This window comes from Odontesthes bonariensis, chromosome 7 (genome assembly GCF_027942865.1).
Source record: "Odontesthes bonariensis isolate fOdoBon6 chromosome 7, fOdoBon6.hap1, whole genome shotgun sequence".
Classification (NCBI taxonomy): Eukaryota; Metazoa; Chordata; class Actinopteri; order Atheriniformes; family Atherinopsidae; genus Odontesthes; species Odontesthes bonariensis.
In genome coordinates, this window is record NC_134512.1 from 32,898,061 (window position 1) to 32,919,845 (window position 21,785).

General features: G+C 40.2%; 1 protein-coding gene across 3 annotated transcripts in view; it reads left to right on the forward strand.

Annotated features, from left to right (window-relative positions):
- Positions 1–21,785, forward strand: part of kiaa1549la (KIAA1549-like a) — a 133,408-nt gene that overhangs the window by 52,376 nt on the left and 59,247 nt on the right. For all 3 annotated transcript variants that reach the window (XM_075470600.1, XM_075470601.1, XM_075470602.1), the window contains exons 5-9: positions 4,647–4,869; positions 9,504–9,637; positions 10,458–10,626; positions 19,475–19,534; positions 20,392–20,552. In XM_075470600.1, coding sequence (XP_075326715.1) covers positions 4,647–4,869; positions 9,504–9,637; positions 10,458–10,626; positions 19,475–19,534; positions 20,392–20,552 — 747 coding nt within the window. The remainder of the gene's footprint in view (positions 1–4,646; positions 4,870–9,503; positions 9,638–10,457; positions 10,627–19,474; positions 19,535–20,391; positions 20,553–21,785) is intronic.

Sequence of the window (21,785 nt, forward strand, 5' to 3'; positions counted from 1 at the left end):
ATCTGGAGAGAGTTACAGAGGAACGTCCAAGGTTTTAGGGCTCACTGTGGAGTAGAGTAAGGGCAGAAAATATTAAACAACAGTGACACCGCCGCATAGAGACATACCCGCCATAGAGGCTGCTTATAGGCCTATATTCACCTTAAAGGAGCAGCAGGGCTTTCTGGCATGTGCCACACATTCATAATGAGCGAGTCTGAATTTCTTACTGGTGCTTTGAAAGCATGATCAAATGAAATAAATCCTTAATAGCTTTACACATCATTCAGTTTGGCTAAAAACCTTCAGGTTTCTGAGGGGAAAAGGCATTTTTTTCCCTTACAGCTACGACCGCAGCATAGCATGTTTCTCAATCAAATAATGAATGTCTTCTTCAGCAGCAGGTTCTGGGGTGGGCCAGATTAAAATCCAAGGTACAACCTGTGAAAAACCGCAGTGTGAGAAAGTCCCGTTCATGAAATGTTTAAACAAAGTAATAAATTTGGAGTGTGCTCATTTATGCAAACAATTTTTTAGAGTTAGTCTCATTAATGAACGTGATAAACGATTACTTCAGAGTTAGCTGGTGTTAATGGGATGTTTGCAGGAGTGGGAAAGGGGCGATGCATAGGTGGAGTCAGTGGGTAATAAGACATGGTCTAAAGCCAGTAAAATGCTGTAGTTTAGTGGCTTGTAAACACAGTGAACACAGGTCAATGGCTAATAACCGTGGGGAGGGAGAGGAGAGTGGATAGTAAACACAAATCAGTGACTAGTTAATCCAGGTTAATGCCTTCTAAATGCAGGTTACGGGTACTTGCTGGAGAGGGGAGCTTGTTTTTGTGGATGTTGTGGGATGACACACAAGAACATCACCACAGCCACGAGCAGAAGGACCGAGCCTGCCTACACTATTGACCAGGAGCCCCTCGTATGTCACCAGCATCTTCCTGTCTGTCAATAAAGGGCAGAAAAAAACAAAAATATGACCCACAACCTTGTCAGACTTGCTATTTTGAGTTTGTAGCTTGCAGTTCGGATGGTGTTGTTTCTGGCAATAAAGGAGATTATTTAAAAAAAACATGCAGGAAGCGAAAGAGAAGGAATAAACTGCCAGAAATCAGTGGCCAGTTGGCAGACTTATATAAACACCCTGTGAGATAGAGCATGAAGGGACCGTGAGACATTTATATTTAAGGATAGCATGCATCTGTGTTGAGGTTAAATGATTTTTGGAATATCACAGCCAACTCCAGCAGAATAACCTTATGTTTTTATGTCTTTGTTGTATTATAGTGTTGTCCTATTCCTGTGCCATCATTTTACAATCGTTCTGTATTCCTGATTTCTCCACCTGCTCATTCATCTCACAAGGACTCTCATGAATGGTGCCTCAGACCAATGGGGAGAGGTGACTAATGCACACCGCATTTGAGTCTGAATATTTATGACCTGTTGAGAAGTCAGACTGTGTTAGCTTTGGGAGTTTATTACACTCCAAAATGAAGTCTTCTTTTTTCCACAGCAGTGCAGTTAAGTGCAGCTTCCTGTTGTAAGATTTTTTTGCCTGTCATTTTCCATCTGTGATGTTTATTATCAACTACAGGTTCTATTTTTGTCTCGTCTTCATTCTCCGTCTCATCTCTCTCTAGCAAACGATCCCTCGCAGCCTCTTCCTGCGCGTGGTTTTTGATATTTACATTTCCCGCGTTACTCCCAACCTTTATCTCCCAGAGAAGATTGCATTCTCAGTCCAAGTCGATTGATTTTCTGCCAACCTGTCTGTCTTGCCTGTCTGTTGATCTGCTTGTTGTGCCCGTCCCTCTCTCTGTCTGTCCACCTGCCTCTCTTCATCTCACTGTCTGTCTGTCTTCATCCGCCAGCTTTTTCTATTTTTATCCAGTTGTTTGTGAGCCTTCGCGGGAAAGTGACTCAGAGTCTCTAAGCTCCAGTCCACTTTCATCTACCCTCCGCTACACACAAACACTCACATACAATCAGCCTTCATCTCCTCCATCCGATAACGTAGGCTCTAATTTGACAATCAAGATCAATCCGGTGAAAGATGACGATAGCAACAATAAGGTATGAAATAGTTGAGATCCTTAAAGGACAGGATATAGGGGCCATGTTGATGAGCAAATACTCGCCTCAGCGTGAACAGGGATGGTCAAACGGTGTGGAATTAGCATGCAGCGTTGTTAAATGCCTTGCATCATCCAACAATGTTGTAAACCATAATTGCTTGTAAAGCTGACCAGTTTTACAGCTGTCAAATGAGCAAAGGGACCACGGAGGGCAAGGTCGGGTCTGGTTGGCTCTGTTCGATACCAAAACTGCTTTTCAAATATGCAAAACAAAGGTTAAGCACGTCGACCTCGCAGCTTTTCCACGGAACGTGAAGAATTTTAAATAGATTATTGTTCTACTTTGACCCGGGTGATTAGCATTTGTGCACCATACAGATAATTAGAATAATGGTTTATTACACACTGTAATAAAGGTGCTTACCTTTGATACTTTTATGGTCTCAAACCACCTGAATGAATGACTGACTTTATTTCAGTGTAAATCAGTCTGACTTCTTTGTTTTGATGTTTTTCAAGTGGTGGAGTTTTTTCAGCCTTCAAAGGTCACCACTCTAATACCTGATGCATATTAATGATCCATGTTGTCATTTTTATTATCATTATGGATATATGAACGGTTTGTACACCAGTAATGGATGCTTTATAGAATAAGGTGTTAACAAAGACATAATAAATCATGCAAAGTTTTACCATCTACACACTTTGAGCCATTTATGAATAATATAGAATCAGCTGACAATAGGACAGGGGTGTCAAAAGTACAAGATTTACTCTTAACTAATTGTTATAAGTTATATTATTATAACTTAGAATTTTTATAAATATAAGTTAGATTAATTTAGTTTTATTTTTGTCATTATTATTAGATGTGAGTCTTAAATATGTGACCAGCTTTTTGAAAATGCTGAATAAAATTATAGGTCACATAAAAGTTATTTTATGAGATATGTGGTTATAAAGAAAAGGCTGTTTTTGCTTTAAACAGAGATGAGAGTTCACGGGGAAACAAAAGATTTGACACATCATTCATTTGATGCTTCTCAGAAGGCATTTGTTTATCCACCATCACAAGGAAGAAAAAATCTACTTCAAAGTCGAGACTTTTTGGGCTGAAACTCAGCTTTCCCTTTCAGTTTTGGCTGCTACTCTCCTGTGACACCCAGTTGTTTTCTTAAGGTCCCACAATACACCTTCAACCCTTCTAAACTGTATTCTTAAGGCTGATTCGCACACGTCTCGCATCGTATTCACTTTTAACGCGGTGATGTATTGCATTTTCAAGCAGCAGCAGAGGTGTCTGCCAATCAAATCGCCTGATTCACCACGTGTACGAGCTCATGACTCATTGTCACCAAAATCCAGAATGTCAGGCTCCACCCCGTCGAACTGGACGCATCGTATGTTTCTGAATACAAGAAACTGGGCTGTGATTGTTTACTCCAAGATCAAAAACATACACAGCAATCATTTTATTATATCTACGGGTTAGGACACAAACCATCAGTGTGAGTTGGTTATTACACAATTCTTTAACGAGTTCAGAAGATTAGAAACAGTGCGGATCTTAACATGGAAGTTTGCATCGAAGAATTGGGTCAATTTTCCTGATAATATGAATGTTATTCCAGTGGTTCATTGGCTTTTCGTTGGAGGTGTTGATATGCAAAGATATGAGAACATGAAACCCCCCCACAGTCAGAAATATTGCAGCACAGAACCATTTTCTAAAGGAAACGGTCAACGCTTAATTCAGCACTCATTCTGTATGTTCTAAAATGAAAGGTCCAAAAGCTCTTTTTTTGTTTTCTAATGAAATGCAAAACCCAAAGGTGGGTTGTTTGGACAAAAGAATGAGTCTTCGAGTATAATTAAAAATTCAAGAGCTGCTTGAGAAAACTTGGTCTTTTAGAGGAAGTTTACAGTAAGCGGTTCAGTGAAGACGACATGTGCCTGTGGTTTTAAAAACCGGGTGAATTCTGTTTGATTTTTGTCAGCACGCAGTGAAGAGCGGATAAGATAAGAGAGGAGAGGTAATGAGATACAGCTTCACTAAGAGGGATGTGGGTTTTGGAGAACAAGACCAGCCAGGAGCAGCCAGAAGCAGCCAGCCTAGTGTTCAGTGTTCAGAGAGGAGAGAAAAATATGGATGAAGACAGAGGAAAAAGCCACGGTAACAACAGACAGCTGCTCAGTGTGGCTGAAGGTGGAGGGGAGAGGAAGGTGGGCGGTGTACGGTTCCAGAAATACAAGCCTTTGACTCACCGTGATTGTTATCTGTGTGTTTTTCCAGGACACACTGTTGAGAGCTTATGCTAGAATATACACTTCAGGGCAGATTTGAATTTAAATTAAATCAAGGATTAGAAATATTCATATTCTGATTCCTTTTAAAGCCACAGATAAAATACACTTATCCAAAAAAAGATGTTTCATAGCGTGCCAACTACCAGCTGAGTTTGTCGCTCTACATAAACATGCAACGCCACGTTTGAATAAAGTAAAAAAAGATGGGCTCAATCTGCCTTGAATACAAATGGAGCACATCTTGAATTGTTCCCTTCTGTGTCTCTGTCGCAGGTGGAGCGCGACGACTGCAGCCCCCACAACGTGACTCTGGGTTACTACGTGACAAGCGGGAAAACCGTCTACGTTTCCTCTTTGGTCATCGATGCGCTGAATGTTTACGGTTTTGACAAGCTGCTGTCTGACATCCGGCAGCACACCCCACTGGTTAAAGCAGTTCTGGTTCCCGTGGCAACCTGGGTGCCCGCTCCAAGTATTCACCTGCAGCTGAAAACAGGTGACGAATGACTTTACTGGGGGGAGAGGGGGAAATCAGAGAGAAAACTCTGATTACATGTCAGCTCTCCTTGACTCCTCTCGGGTTCTCTAAGTCACATACAAACTCCCATGATTGCAAAGCAAATGCAAATTGGTCCATTTATTTAGTCTGACTATAAGCCTCTTTTAAAGAAAAAAAAAAAAACACATTTCAACACGCACACACATTTCTAAATCCAATCTTTCCAAGAGTTGGAAAATCAGTGCAGTGAATAGGTTTTAACTCTGAAGATGCAACTCCAGATTGGAATGATTTTATTCAGCTCCCAATTAAATCCAGAGCCTTAAGAGTCTGGAAAATGTCAATCTATAGTGCACATAGAACAGACAACTGACTCCTAAGCAATAAGACTTGTGTTTGAGTCCAACCATGAGATTTACCTGTTTTCTGTTTTCATTTAAACTTCTTCAGCTCTGCTACAGCTTTGCATTATGAATGAAAAGAGCTTGATTAAGGGCAGCTGGACCTCTTCTTTTTGCTTCTTGAAGGCGTTTCACCTCTCATCTGACAGGCCTCTTAAATTCTAAACTAATTATAACTCATCCTTAAAGAATTAGAGGCAATTAGAGCTTCAAGAACCAAAAAGAAGTAAGTCCAGTTACCTTTATTCAATCTCTTGGGATCGCCAAGACCTCGATGACTGATAATCTACGCCGACACGTTGATTCAGTTTCGCGAATAAAAGTAATTGGTGAAAATTTAGAAAAGTTCACACAATTAAATGTATTTTCTAACTGAACATTTTCCAGATTGCCGTGGTGAAGCGTCCTGAAACGGTTTGAGGTTAACTTCTGTGCTAAAAGCTGGCACATCAGGCCCAGCTTTCAAATAACAGACCCAAATCTGAACCTGGCTGAAAAAAGTAGGAAGAGTTAAGAATAGCACAACTTTAATGTCTTACCACTTTCAATAAATTAACATTAATTTACAAGATTTCAAAACAAAACTTTGTGTCTTCCCTAATATGACCATAGTGATTATCATTGTTTGATCATCATTTTCTGTCGTCACCCTGTGAGCTGAAGTCGAATGTGACACTTGCATGCTCAAACACTTTGGAGTGATCCCTAAAACTTAGATACTGGTTACATATGGTCATTACATTTGACCGCTAAAGTTGTCAGTAAAATAAGATATTTGAGATAACCGGTGTTTGTAACTATACCAGAAGTGGGCGTATTATAAGTGTTCAATTTAAGTAACTGAGCGTCCTTTTTACAAGAGTTTTAATTGATGATCAAACAACCGGGCTGGACAGAATTCTACATATTTGCAAACAACCACAGTGGCCTAAATATTGAATAAATGTTGTAAATAGATCTTTGCCACCTCAAAGCTGTAGCTGTTGATGAAGTACATTTGAAAGTACCTAAATAACTTAGTTTGATATCAGATATCAAGCTTTGTTTTCTTTATATTCTCACATTTCATACAAGCATAATTTCCTGAAAATCAGTTGAAAATTAAATAAATTACAGTCGATTTTGGAGATACCTGTGGCCATAAAAGGTTTTGGCTTTTTATTGGATTTGCTCCAGCTCACATTGGGTAGTGACGGACTCGCTCATCTGACATCATGTTGTGTGCACCGATGAGCTCTGGGGCGTGCTTCTCTTTTCTGATGCACCACAGAGCTCGGTAGCTACATGAAATTTGATCAGTGCTGTATGGTAACAGCTGGATGTCAAACACACCTGTGGAGCCTTAAAATTATTGTTTTGTGTGGGAGTGCTTCTCGGATTCAGGACGAATCTGTTTCAGATGCTCTTTGGACGGGTTAGGCATAAACCTGAATTTTAAAGGCACTCTCATTTAAAATCTTTAGTTTTGTGGCATCGTCACATTGACCTGCAAAACACCTAAGGTGTCCCAGGTTCCAAGAAATGGAATTTTCCATCAGTAATACCATAGAAAACTCTAAAGATGGGTGCACAAATACGACAAGAGAGGACAGAAACGTACCCGTGGACCTGCTTTTATAATTGAGGAGCTACTTTGAACCCGGATGACCATATAGAGACAAATCCACAGGTTTGGGTTGGAGCTTGGCTCCCAGGATTCGGGTGAATACACGAAGACCTCTACTTAATCCATGGGAACGTGGTTTTCACATGCACAAACCAATTGGGACTCTGCAGATGAGCGTGTTTCTATTGCTTTTAAGGTTTTCAGTGCACGTGCATGTAATTGGTCCACAGAACATTGTAGTGGTGAGGATAATGACAATCCTCTGTGTCTCATGAAAAACAATCTTCCACTTTGTTCTTTTTTTCCTCGTCTTCTTAGTCCAGTATGTTTAGTTTTCCGAATGGAGATTGATCCTGGCTCACGGATGCATCACTCAGTCCGGGTGCTTACACACCATAGCCTGTCAGAGGGAACTGATGGACCCTCATGGACTGGTGCAGATATTTAAGTAACACAAGCCTTGCATATGAGCAGATGCAGAAAGTGAGAATTACGGGATGTTTCCCGTCATATCTCACACATGAGACGCATTATCTTCAGACTGTTGGAGAGTTGGCCCTTTAAGATCTGCAGCTGCAATGTTTTGATTGATCATCACAACTCTCCAGCATGCTGTTTTACAGTGACACCCACTCGCTCCAATCAAAGTTAGCAATTAGCTGGTAGCCACATTTGCATGTAGCTAACAAGATGGGAGATAGATGATCCTATTGTGACAGATTTTACAGAGGCTTTAGTTTGCAGTAGTCTTCCTTCTAAATCAACTCAACTACGCAAGTTGACCAAATTGCTTGAAATGTGATGTATACTGCAATATAAACGTTATCATATATTACTATGAGGGTGTATGTGAAGTAGGCACTTGAAACACAAACCAAAATCAGCTCATTAGCCATGAAAGCATTTTCCAATTTTTCCTCCAGAGCACAATTTGCATATGATTACCAACTGGGTCAGCGGTGTTTGTGCCTGCAAAGTGATTCAGACTAAGAGCAGAGTGAAGGATGTGGAGTCTGTGAATCTAAACTGCACTTGTAAGGGCCACAATGTTTGAATTCAGGTCAGAATATTGTTAAAGCAGCACCCACACCAGTCATCTGTAGAGTTGGAATAAAAACTAAAACAAACGAGAGAAAGAGGGAGCCCTGGAAGAGAATGGAGGGCGACTGTGGAAGAAGGACAGAGACAATATTAATAACATCATCTATAATCTGCTGATGGACTCAATATTGTTTATCCTGGCCTGCAGCTCGCTGGTGTGGAACAGCGGGACCCGAACAGACGACTACTCATTATTAGTTGTTCTCGTTCTGGGCGATAATCCTCTTTCTTTGGCACACTGCTGAGGTTTATTGGTCACACACACATCCATCTACAGCAGAGCTCTACTTTTTCCCAGATTCCAGAAACAGCATAATAGCGTGGATTGTTGTAGATTTTCTAAATCTCTCTTCCATAGCGCATCAGCTGTTAGACCGGCATCCAATGGCATTTGTTTTTGGTGCTGTGGATATATTATTAATAAATAGTTTTATATGGAAGATGATAGTATAATATGTGAACACCAATATGCTTTCAGAATCATTAGAACTAGTTCAACAGAATGAACACAGATGGAACTGAAGTACCAAATAAATACACATTTAGGCTGCTGACCATGGCCTATTGTTTCTGGGTAATGGCATTAGATGGCTTGAGCACTCTTTGATTTTCTGTCCTTTGAGTTCTTAGTATTTTCTTTTCTCTGGTTCACCTTGGTAAACTCTCTGTTCTGTGTTCTTGGTTGGTATTTAGTTTGAGCTTATCCCTGATATTCTGTGCTACTTTCAGTCCTCAGTTTCCTGTTTCTGCTCATTTCCCCGAGCTGTCCTCAGTTCACCTGTTTGGTCCTCTGCTCCACACCCATCTGTTCGTTGTCAATCTGTGTCACAGCTGCTGTCACTGACTCATTTACTCCACACAGTTTATCTGCTCCTTTGTTTCAGCCCTTTTCAGGTCATCACTGTTACTTTCATCGTTGATCTTCTCAGTAGCTCAGTTCCTCTCTCATCCGGTAATCTCCTAGTCTGGAGGTTCATGCTGCTTCAATTCTAGGCTCAAAACACAAGTTAACAATTAACAAACCAACTAGAGATGTGACTGTGACGATGTCCTTCAATTTTATACAGTCTACGACTGATTGAATAACTGTTTGAGGCTACTTTTGGTGTCTCCCAAAGCTTTGTGTTGGGCCCATTATCATCAGTAGTGTACAATGATTGAATGTTTAATGTTTGCTTCTGATACCATTTTTTCTGGATGCAATAACAGTAGTTAAACTGAGAGCAAAACCAAATCAATAATAAAGTTTTGATAAGTTTGAATTGAAAGGATATCTGAAATAACATTTTTCGTTGTGAATTTAGAAAATAAATGTGGATCTTTGTATGTTCACCTCTTGTTCCGAACACTGCAGATCAAACGTACGCAGTAGGAATTATAAATAAATACAGTATATATGCTAATAAAGAGACATATGAACCATCCTGCTCAAACAAAAACACTGTTTACTACATTTAAAGCTCCATATCCTTGGTTGATACATTTTTAGATGATTTATTTCTTCTTTTTTGTCTGATTTCCAGTGTTAAGGTTCGTGGGGCCGACAGACAACATCTACTCCTGCAGTTTTGTCCAGATGTTGGAGCAGAGGCTGGAGAACGCCTACGATGAGGCTCAGGATAAAGTGCTGGAGACCTACAACAGGCTCACTGTGGAGGTACTGCAAGGGTTAAAGGGGCTTTCTTTATGATGAAATGCAGTCGAACGTGTCATGTTTGCATGCTAATCAGGCTAACGTGAGTAATAATGCTCCAGGTATGATGCTGGCCTTTTACATAAGTACAGCTGCTTTCATACTTATACGGTTACTGTTCCTCCACACAAAGGCTTTAACTTTGCATTTCAGTCATTTATAGACAAAAAGCAGACAGTTTAAGTAGCCGTTTTCACTTGAAGGAGGAATTGTCTGCAGTCACAATGTTTATGTCTGTAGATGCAAACCAAAAGTCATCAGAATACAGTGCTGTTATATGCTTTCATGCATAAATCCTCCTTTTAGTTTCTCTTCATTCTGTCAGACTGTCTGAATACTCTCAAGACTGCTGCTTTGTATGCACAAAGTCATCATCGTAAAATAGGTCTCAGCAAGCAGACACAAATACGGGGTCCATTCATAATTTACTCAGTGAATTATTAACACTCAGGAACGCTCAGGAGAAATGGGATGGTAATTCCTTCACTATTGTAACTTAGTTACGCTACTTTCCGAACATCACACGGGTCTTACTGTCGAAGGGAATAAAACCTTCTGTGTTCATTTCTGTGTCATACTGCGTCTGGAGCTCTGTTATGCATCCTTTATGTGCATCTTAGATAATTGGCAAGATAGTCTTAGATATTAGTTTATGAATGTTTGACTAACCTATGTGGCCATGGCTGCCTGTCTGGATTTTTGCTGCAAATAAAGACCTGAAATCAGTCACAATTTGCACGTATGTTGTTCAGAGTAATACATTTATTGATGTGTTTGTCCTCAGATCCAGAGTGTTTCCCAGGAGCCAGGCTCTCCCTCAGTCACTCTGGTCTATGTGGTGAAGAATCAGGACGCAGTTCTGAACGGGACAATATCCAGTGGGCTCCTCAACCAGCTGACTGCCGAACTGGTGGGATACTTTCTGTTCTACCCTCCCCTGGTCATCGCTGAGCGTAAGTATGGCTAAAATTCGTCTTTACCAGGCCCAACATTAGGCCACAGTTCGTCCACATTTGAACCCTGAAATACCTGTCCATGATTGATTTTACCATCAGGTTGAACAGTTTGTGTGGAGGATGATTCCTGATTAATATAAAAACTGATCAGGCTCAACAGAAGCCATGTTAACTTGGAGTGCTTTGTTGAAAAAGTATGAAACTGGAAGAACAAACACTAATTTAATGAGCTCCTACATGCATGTGATGCAAAAGGCATACCTGCCACTAGTGTAAAGCTTTACACGCACAACGTTATAATTTAAAAAGCTATGCTTTGTGGTATTTGTAGTATAAAGAATTGGGTGTAAACAGTTGGTAACTTTACTTGTTTTAGATGTAATCTAACCTGCCGAAGCTCATTCTTGTTACTTTTTGCTGCTTATCTGAAAGTTATTCAGAGGAATTTATTCATCTATCGGAAGTGTTGATCTATTGTCAAACACAAAAGATTTAGAATGAAAATAACCCCCTTTTCTGATACTTAGTCATGCTGGTGGGTGCAGTTTTATTTGCCCCTGTTGATACAAAGTTTGGGGTTGTTTAGTATTACTTTCTTCCAGAGTAATAGTGTCTCCAAAATGGCCCAGAAAAAAGGACTTACCATATGTGTTGCAAGCAAGAAAAAAACAAACGTTGGCACCCCTATATTATGGATACAGCAGATTATCCTGAATCCTGGAAAAATAAACCAAAGCTGTCTGCAAGTGTGACCGTTAACCATTTACACCTTGACCCAAACGTGACTGATGATCTCTTTTCAAACGGTGATCACATCCAATCAAAGACAAATCTAGAATCATGAAGTTCTGGGCAGCTACTCTGCTTGTGGGCAGTTCAAAGCAATACAGAAACAAACAGCTTTTCTGTTATGTCTGCATGTAAACTCAGCCAAAATGGTCTAATCCACATTTAGTGTTGTCTAGCCAAACAGATAAAGTCCATTCAGGGGGCTCTTTAGTCATTTACGTTCTGTGACTCGAAGCCATCTTCTCTTAGGAACTGCCAGATAATTAAGTTGCATTCCTAATCATTTACAGACAGCTGTAAGTGGAAATTAAAATGAGAAATTCCTTTTTGGAAGGTTTATCAAGCATTACATACGCATTCTGCACACTTTAGTTTTATTAACTACGAGTGCTGAAAACAGATTTTGACAGTATTCTGACTTGATTATGTTCTCTCCGTGACAAAATGTTCTTTTGGCTCATTTTTGGAGAACTTGAAAATGTTCTCGCCCAGCGTTAGTTTTAGTTTATTGTTGAAAATGTGACGTTTCAGATGCGGAAATGTTGGCTTGAATTTTTCATCATATACCATCCCCTTTATTCTATGTTTTACTTTTAGCAATATATTTCTCCAAGGTAGAAAGCACAGTAATAGACTTGGACTTGTTACACGCCATGTAAAAAAAAATCAGAAACCACTAATGTGTAAAGAAGGTGCGAGGATGTTCTCCTTTCTGGCTGGGCCGAATAGAGCAAAAACAAAGACAGACACTGAGTCCACATCCGCGCTCCGTGTGTTTTTTGTAAACTTTTCAGCGTCAGGAAGATGGAACAAGTGTGCTGAACATAGCTCGGATTGTAAAAATAGATACAGGCTCAGAAAAACCGAGGCTGGAAGACGAGAAGACTTCCAGCAGGGGAGGGTATCAGCATTGAGACGAGTGGAACAAAGAAATAAGATAAAGAGACACCTGAATCCAGTGGTTTTTTGCTTTTCACAGCAGCACTGCAACCATCTGTTGACGTCTCCGTTCTCCTTATGCCAATATTTCTTATTACATAACAGTTGTGGGTTTTTTTCCTTTTTTTTTATGATCAGTCTGTGCAGCATTCTGCCTCTGGCTGAGACCGACTTACATAGAATTTGTTGGTTGTCTTCGACAACATTGACAACCGGGAGTCCACTGCAGGGCAATGCATGATTCATGACTTAGCATATGTTTGACCTACTTCTCAAGTGAGGGGATTCAAAATGACTTTACACAGTGTAAGTGAAGAAGACAGGCACGCTACAGCGAGAGGAAGCTTATATTTTCACACCTGTACAAGAGGTAAAAGACTTGGATAGGAGGGGGTACGTAGCATGAAAACAGAATTTAGAATGTTGTTCTGTGCTAACAGTACGCGTTCATGCATTAATTAGACTTAAAGTATTGGTGAAATAAAGACAGATAAGTCCTAATTTAGAGGCTGTATTGTCTCTGCCCTGTTGTCTCCCGTTATATGGATATACGCCGATCTCTACTGAAGGACGCCAACTTTCACCAAACTGTTATCGTTGAGTAGATGAACGTATTTTATGCCAGAAATAAGGTCCAAGTTTAAAAAAAAAACAAAACTTCTCCTTTAATGGTGCATACAGAATAACATTTTGACCTATTGCGTCTGTGTTAGTTAAGGTTAGTTAAGGTGAAACAGGTGTACAGGAGCCATTGGATCATTAGTTTAACCTAATTACAAGCCCAGTGGACAGCCAATAAAAAGGGGTGGGCTTTGCATTCTAAGTGTTTAAATAAACAAATAAGCAAATATCCCTCAAAGTTACAAAAGTCACAGAGATTTTTATGAAGTCCTGATACATAAAACCTTGGAGCTGAAAGAGCTGTATCTGTTCCTAACCCACCAACACACCGTTCATTTTCACGTCTAACTAAACATAGTGTGACACAAGCGAGTAGAAGAATGTTTGTAGTAATAGTTACTTATTTGTGCAACAATGTCAGTTTGCCAGCATTAGCCAACACGGGCAAGAGATGCTGTAACATCAAAGATTTAAAACTGTTCAGCTCATCATGAAATGACTGACTAGTGCTTCTTTAAGGTCAGGGAAACATCATTGGTTTGGATATGTAGATAAACCTATAACAAGACAGCAGATCTGTTATCGAGTACATCTGAAAAACAGGAAGGAGTGAGACCAGTCGGACCAACTGCAGAGCAGAGGCATCTCATTATTAGCCCATCAGTTGGCATCCTGTAGGATACGTTAGTAGTAGCCAGTTTTGTATTCTTCATTTTTGTCATATCAACTAATTCTTGAAATGAATTGCTGTAAAAACAAAAAAAAATAGTTTTTTTGGTTCCAGCTGTTAGAAATAAATGGCCTTAGCCCCAATAGTTGGTTCCAAACGGGCTCTGTTTGTATTCTGCTCCTGCTTTCATGGCCATCTGTGAGATTCTAAAAGGGCAAACAGCTGTACAGCTCCTATCATCTGAATCCTGCCATCGGCAATCTGTTGTCCATGTCCCCCGAATGAGCTAATTTTAGCCCGGTGAGATTAGATTAGTATCTGTTTGTGCGTGCTCTCAGAACCCAAAGGGCTGAAACATCACACTTCACATGGTCACATCCAAACCCACTTGGCATCGCCACGGAAACTATGCCTGTTCTCCTAAAAACACGGTCCTTTTTCTTGTACAGCAACAACAAGCTAATTATTATATATAACTCAGATATGAATCGATTCAGTTGATAAATGATCCGTCAGAGAATGGATGCAAAGGATCATAGTAATATTAAAAAAGATAAAAGTGCATAGTTCATGCATGTGTTGGAAAGATAAATGGATCATCGTCATGATAAATTCCATCTGACTGCTGACCTTCAGTGTGTGTTTCCAGCTGAGGGCCATTCACACGTGACTGAACTGAGCACTTTATTCCAAAGTGAACTGGAGATCCATTTATTATATGTTCTTTATATAACAGCACATGCACAGTCCTTTTAAATAGTAACATTTCATATTCTCTACCCTGTCACGCACCAGTGGTTATGCTGCAAAGGTATGCATGATATAAATGTAATTAGCTGCAAGGATGTGGTGTTCGTGTGGGAGCGTGTCTGCCTCTGCTCGTGTATACCTCCAGGTTCTTCAGATGTCTCAAGAGTTCTTGTCGTATTAGCGTCTAAACACCGTGCCAGAGAGACAAGGAGCCTTTCATTTATTTATTTTTTGTGGAGAGTAAAACTTTAATGCCCTTGGTATGCCGACTTCAACAGAAGTACAAAAATAAAAATACAGTTTACACCTCAACCCGGCATATAAATCCTACACAGCTGCCAAGATCATGGCGTTTTGTTTCAACGACAACAAGAGTAGGATCAAAAGTCTGTATAGGTTTTTTACCGCATCTGGGAAAGCTGAAGCTCCTCCCTGATGGAAGCGTTTGAAACTTATCGTGTAAAGGATGCTGAGAATCCAGAAGTCTAGGCTTTGTATTTGAGTTGACTCTTGCTTCATACAGGTCATTAAAACAAACAATTTACACTGTTTTTCATAAGAGAGATGATAATATTTCACCTTATCTCATGGTGAATAGTTATTATATCTGCATTAAAATATATATAGTTATTATTACTAATATAGTTATTATATCAGCTGCAGGACTGAGAGGTTCAGGAGGTCCTTTGTTCCCACAGCCAGGCTTTTAACAGTGATATTTAGTAATTTATTATTTTTATTATTATTATTATTAGTAGTAGTAGTATTTTTATTAGTTTTGTTGTTAATATACAATCATTGTAAATATTTATCTTTTTTCGAGCTACTTGACTAATTTGAATTTCCCCCATTGGGGGATGAATAAAGTATTTTTCTGTTCTAATAAATACTGCAGATGTCGATCATGAATCTTTAATATTGAGGTCAAAGTTTTACTTTGCTGTTTCTTCTGCTTATTCCAAACAAACTGCTGAGTGCAGAACGCATATCTTTACAACTTTCTTCATTTATATTATTTTAATCCCTTTAAGGAACGTTCAGCTGAAGGGTTAAGAAGGGTTCAGCTTTGAGGATTTATTCTTTTTCCTGCTTTAGAAAGCCGACAAAGATATTCTGACATGGGAGTCAAGCTAACAGCTTCTCAGAACCAGTGGTGCCAACTTTTTTGCTTTTCACTTCGGTCACTTTAACTCCTTTAGTGACCTTTTTCAAGCGATACATTTGGAAGCTTTTTGGACAAACCTTCTTGGAACTATTTGGCTGCATTCAGCTCTTGGCATGCGATCACAAAAGAAAGCAGGACGTGCAGGAGTCTTAGATGTAGAGAAAGATTTGGAAACATTTTGCCGCTTCTAGCTCTCTCTCTCTGTCGTGTGTCGTCTCCTCCTTCTGTGAGTAATGTGTGTGTCAGATGCTGTGCTTAAAAACTATCCAAAGCAGAGAATCAGCCCAACAGAGCTTTGAAGATGACGTGTAACCTTAAAGGGAAGCTTTCAGTCACAGTTTTAGACTTGTTTGGCCGTCTGACAACAGAAAGAGAAAAATGGGAATGAGCACAGCTTCATTTAGATTTTGGCAGCATAACAATGCAGTTAATGTAAAAACAGAGTACTGTGTACAACTTCAATAATGATGAAAAAAGACGAACATAATGAAAAATACAAGAGGACAGAATACCCGTTTAAGCCTTTCCGTCCCTCCGCCCTGTCAATGTTACAGTGAAAGAAGTAAAACTACAGCCAAAAGTTACATTTTTTTCATCTTCCAAATCAAAACTGTAAATTACAGAGAAAATGACAGCTTCAGAACAATGAGTCCGTGGTAATGATCTTACATCACAGTTGTGCTGGCCAGACTTATGGAACCTTTCATGCTCGGAAGTCCTTAAAATATAGTGTTGTTAAAGAATAATTCTGCCAGCGTCTTGCACTCAAATACGCTCATAGACAAAGCACGATTTCTCTAAAAAGGATTATAGACATTGATGCGAGCTGCATCATTGCACATTCCTGTTATTAAACATAAACATCTCATTTTTTATTGAATCCCCATATTAATCAAAGCACGTGATGTGTGGTAATCCAGGGCTGAAAACAGTCCACAGCTAACAGTATTAACTCCTGATTGAGGAATGTTTGCTAACATTTATAGTGTTTAACTGCTTAAGAATATCTTCTAAGCTTTTTAAAGATGAATGTATATATTAATGAGTTTCATTTTCACTATTAACCGGCACATTTACGTGTCAGTGCTGACAATAGGCTTTGGAAGCTGGAAGCTTTTTGAACTGTATGATAAATATAGACCTACCTTTTTAATCAGATTTATCTTTCATGATGAAATTGGTGCAGGATCGTTTTGTGTTTAACTTTCTTCTCCTTCTTCCTCTTTTTTATTTGATAGAATTACGCAACTAAGTTTTCCTGCAGCTGCGTTGATAAAAACGAATGCACCAGATTCATCCGCGCATTGAACAGATTCCCTAAAGAGCACAAAAGGAGTCTGAACCTTCACACTTCGGTGCTCTTTGTCCCTTATGTGAGCTATTTTGAATTAAGGGAAGAGCGCAGTGAATGTGAATGTGCTCAGATACAGTGCAGAGGCGTCAGGAAGGCAGGGCTGAGCGTAAACACTGGCTGGTAAGAGCTACTGCTGCCTGCAACGCCACCGACTCAGGCTTAAACACTCAGCGCTCAGCAGACTGGCAGCCTGGAGGAGATAGGTGGAGACAGATGGTGAAACCAGGAAATAAGAGGGGAGAGGTTGACATATGAATAGGACCAGAACGAGGTTGAAGAACTGAGGGTGGGAAGTTGTGTGCGTAAAACAGAAGGAGACAGTCGGTTGGGGGTCTCAGGAAATGAATAAGCTGAAAAGAAAACAGGTGGAGAAGGAAACAGAGGCATGCAGGCAGAAAGAAAGGTGAAGAGAAGATGGATAGTGAGAGGTAAGAGAGTGAAGGTTGATACTGTAATAAATCCTGACAAACAGACTGCTGCTACATTTCCTCTACATGACTTCAAAGGCTTTCAGTCAACACACCAATTAAGGACAAATATTCCACAGTACAATGTTTTCATTTCCAATTATCATGTAATAATTGACTGTCTTAATGTGTGAAATCATGAGAGCACCATCACCAGTAACCACTAAACAGCTTCAGTGTAATTATATGGGGCAACATGCACGGCATTGTAACAGTGCTCGTATTCTACAGACTCAGTTGTGAGACTCAGTTATGGCAACATTATGGAAACTATCAGAGCTTTTTTCTTCTGGTCCCAGTTCAGTTCAGTTTATTTATAAAGCACAGATTTATGTTCAATTTAAAAAGAAAGTGAACAAGTTCAACACAGTCCAATTAGATACATACCAGTTCAAAGCAATTATAATCCAGTTCAGTCCTACTCATTACGACTGTAAGCATGTATGCCAGTTAAAGAAAAAGTTGCCTAGTTCAAGAAACTAACGGTAACATATTGAATTCAGTCATGATTCACACCTCTGCTCTTAGCCTGCACAGAGCAAAGGGTGACAGTAGTGAGGAAAATATTCCCTTTTAACAGGAAGAGACCTCCAGCAGAAGCAGACTCAGGAAGGGCGGCCATCTTCCTCGATCGTTTTAGGGTTGAAATGACAGAAAAGGGAGGTTAATGAGCACAGCAACACCAGGCCAAAGACATCTGCAATGCTAACAAAAAGGAAAATCTCAAATTTAATGCCAACAATAATGGTATTGGGAGGAAAAAGAGGAGAGGAGCTCAGTTTATCACAGCAGGCTCCCCAGCATCCCAAACACATCACGGCACAACTAATGTGTGTCATACCTCTGTATGGGTCCACAACATAATAATAATAATAGTCCACAGAGCATTTAAAAGGTGCTAAAGGCTGGATGTCCTCCTCAGTATAAGCAGTGAAGGCAGCATTCAGGTGAATGAATAAAGTCACTGTGCTGCCATCTTACAGTATTCTGCACATGTCACATGAATTGTATAGAAGGAGTAGCTGTGGCACTTTTAATCAGATGATAGAAGAGACTGCTTGACTATTTTGACGGGGCTTTTGAATTTAATGGTGATCGCTATTTATTTGAGCAGGTCAATGTGGAAGTTGAGCTCCCCCGAATCTTTAGAAAGAGTGAGGAGAGAGTGAATATATTAAGAGTTTTACAGAAAAAGGTTGTGCTGTGAACGGTTTCTTTTCCATCCTCTTTTCCCGTTTTACAGGTCAAAAGATGGCGGTCTTCAAAGTTCAGACCACACCGTTTGTAGTCCAGCTTTGTCGATTTTCTCCCATCTTCTCAGGGCAGCTGCCTCTGCTCTCACTCACATGTAGATTGTATTCTATCTGTGGCATTTCGCCTCCCACAAGATTTCAGCGGAAGGGTTCGTCCATCCCAGCGACTCTGAAATACTAACGCTGTCAGACTGAGCCTATCACAAACAAATACATGCACAGTCGTATTTTTTGCTGTTTATTTTGCCATCTTTCATAGCTCCCCTCATTTTACATCGCAGCTGTCTTGCCGAAGCGGGACCCAATGTGGATATGCAAAATTATTCATCCCATTAATATTTTACAGTGGGATACAGAAGTAAATAAGACCCTTAAATGAGAAAGAATGAGGCTTCCACGGTCTAAGTTAGACAAATCTTTCACATTCTGATTGCCTCCACAAAATGTAGTAGCACTTCAAAGAGAAAATGCTACCCAGGAAAACTGTTTACACAGGCAGAAGGCTGCATTATCAGGAAGATTCCTCCATAAAACCTTCAGTTTGAAATAATACTCTTACGTCTGTGTGAGGCGGAAGAGATATTTTCATGGTCTTTTTGTGTTGGTTATGTTGTTTTTCTAATGGCGACGCAGGACTGTGTGAACATTGGTAACTATGTGCAATTTTAAATTACATAAAGGTTGTAATTTTGATATTTCTGTATGTGCACAATTAGGGAAGTGGATTAAAAACTGGACTGCTGTTCCAAATTCAATCCTAAGTGGTGTTGTGGGTAGTCTTACAGTAATTTAGTCTGTCCTGTAGCTGTAATTTTCTCTCTTTGTGTTTCTCTCCAGCCCTTGAATACCACAATCTCAACACGTCCTCAGCTACCAGGAACTACTGGGTGATAACAGGTAAATCACGTGTGTGATAACACACACACGTACACACATGGGCCGAGGTGCCACAGGGTGATCAGCAGTGATCGAGCGCAGCATTGATTGGATAAAGCAGCAGTTAGTTAAATGCCTGCTGCATGCTGTTTTTGCTTTTCAGCAGAATACTGTTGGCTCTCTAGATTTCCCTTCTTTCCTGCCCTCCATCCCTTCCTCGTTTCCTGTCTTAGCAGCAGCCCCCCCCCCCTCCTCTTTTACCCGCTCGCGCTCTCTTCTTAGAGTGTCTTTAGCTGGTTTGTTCCTGGGGAAACCTATTGATGTATAATTCACAGCTTCCTGACTGGGGCACAGGGAGTAATCACTTCACATCACATCATTGTTGGGTGTGAATGATGCAGGTGTGTGTGTGTGTGTGTGTGTGTGTGTGAAGACTGTCCACTGCCGCATCTCATAGCTTCTGGTAAGAGAAGCACTCAGCAGCCAGACTGACAGGTCACCCATGTGTATGTGTGTGTGTTTGCATCGGTACGTGTTTGTGTGTGTGATCTGTAATTCAGTGCAGCCTAAACAGACATTTCAGGATGGGCTGCTTTTAAATTGGATGGACCATCATCCATGTTCCATTTACCTCACATCTCTAGTTTCTCCTTCCCCGTTCTTCTTAATGTCAATAGTGTCCTCAAATGATCTCTCTTTGATAGTTTCTCGCGTCGCCTGTCCTCAGACTCTCCTTCTCTTTATCTGTTTTCTCCCTTTTGCGTTCCACCCCATCCTTCATTCCCTCATCCGTCTATTCTTCTGCCCCTCTTTGTCCGCCTGAACGCCTCTCTTTCTCCCCTAAATCCCTCTGTGTCTTTTCTTGTCTCCTCTCACAGTGATCCAGGATGTAGACAGCTTCTCCCTCGTGGCAAACTACCAGAGCTTTGCCAGTCTCATGGAGCAGCGGTTGGCTGAGCTCTTCCTGGTGGCTGGCAGGCAGGGCTCTCAGACAGTGAGATCCCGGCGGGCCACCACAGTGGGTGGCTACACCGTACAGGTCAGAGTTAATTAGGTCTTGTCATGACCATGGAACCAAAAGGTTAAGATTATGTAAAGTAAGTTAAACCAGTTTGCAACGAAATGAAGTCATTGTGTTAACACTTTTGTACAGACTTCACCCCTTCAAGGTGTCTAACTATTTACTCATGTTTAGTGGTAATTGAATGCTTAATGATGGGTTGTACTGCTGTACTTACTGTATTTGCAACTTCTTAACCATTTTTTAGGATTTATTTAGAGACATTTGCAGTAAACGTGCAATTTTCTAATTTTGATGAAAAGAAGAAAAGAATTCAAAATTTAGAAAATTTGTCACTCTAGAAGAAGTTGTGCTGATATAGTTTTACAGATAACTGGTTCACGCAGTTGTAGCCTGTCCACGTAGTTTAATAGCCAACTTCTTCCACTGACATCCTCTGCTGATGTTTTTTAATCGATTTCTCAGATGTTTGTGTCAACTGCAGCTACGCTATTTTAATTTAATGACCAATGCTGCAACATTACGGCACAGTCAAGTTAACGCACGCAGCAATGGTGATTATTTTGACAAAAAAACTAGAGCAAACTGTTTCAAAGTTCAGTCCAGTGCAATTTTTAGCTAGCTAAATAGGAATTTTTTATGAGAAAAAATTAACTCAAGAAGGATTTTTAGGTTTTTGTGGTGGTGCTGCTTCTCATTTAACAGCAACGTGGGAAAAGTTGTTCTCAGGTTTGTTTTAGAGCTGATAACATCTGTGCTCTCACCGTCAACGCAGTGATGTCCTCGCAAACGAGACGGCAGTTGTAGCTATCATGTTGTCATGGCGATATTACATGATGTTGTGAAAAAAAAAACTAAAACTCCTTCCTTTCTCTCTGCCAAGTGACGCCATCTCTCTCTCGGCCACTTTCACTGGCGTGTCTGAATGAAACATTAACAGAAAATGTGACCAGTTTCTGAATTACATTAATATACTAATGAAGCCATTAGCCATAATTAGCACCAAACACAAAACATTGTACAGCTTATTTAGATTAATTGTTAGAAAGCGCAAAGTTGAAATGATGACCTTAAGGAAATGTTACATTTTGTGTGTTTTTTGTATTTGATTTGAAATGGCAAGTATAGGGTTCACCAGAGTCAGTGGGGGTTAATCCAGGTCTTTGAATCCATCCTCTCCCATGAGTTTATTGATTTGTCTGGCATCATGACATGAAGCAGTGCTTTCCCGGTTTGAAAAGCAATTTCTTC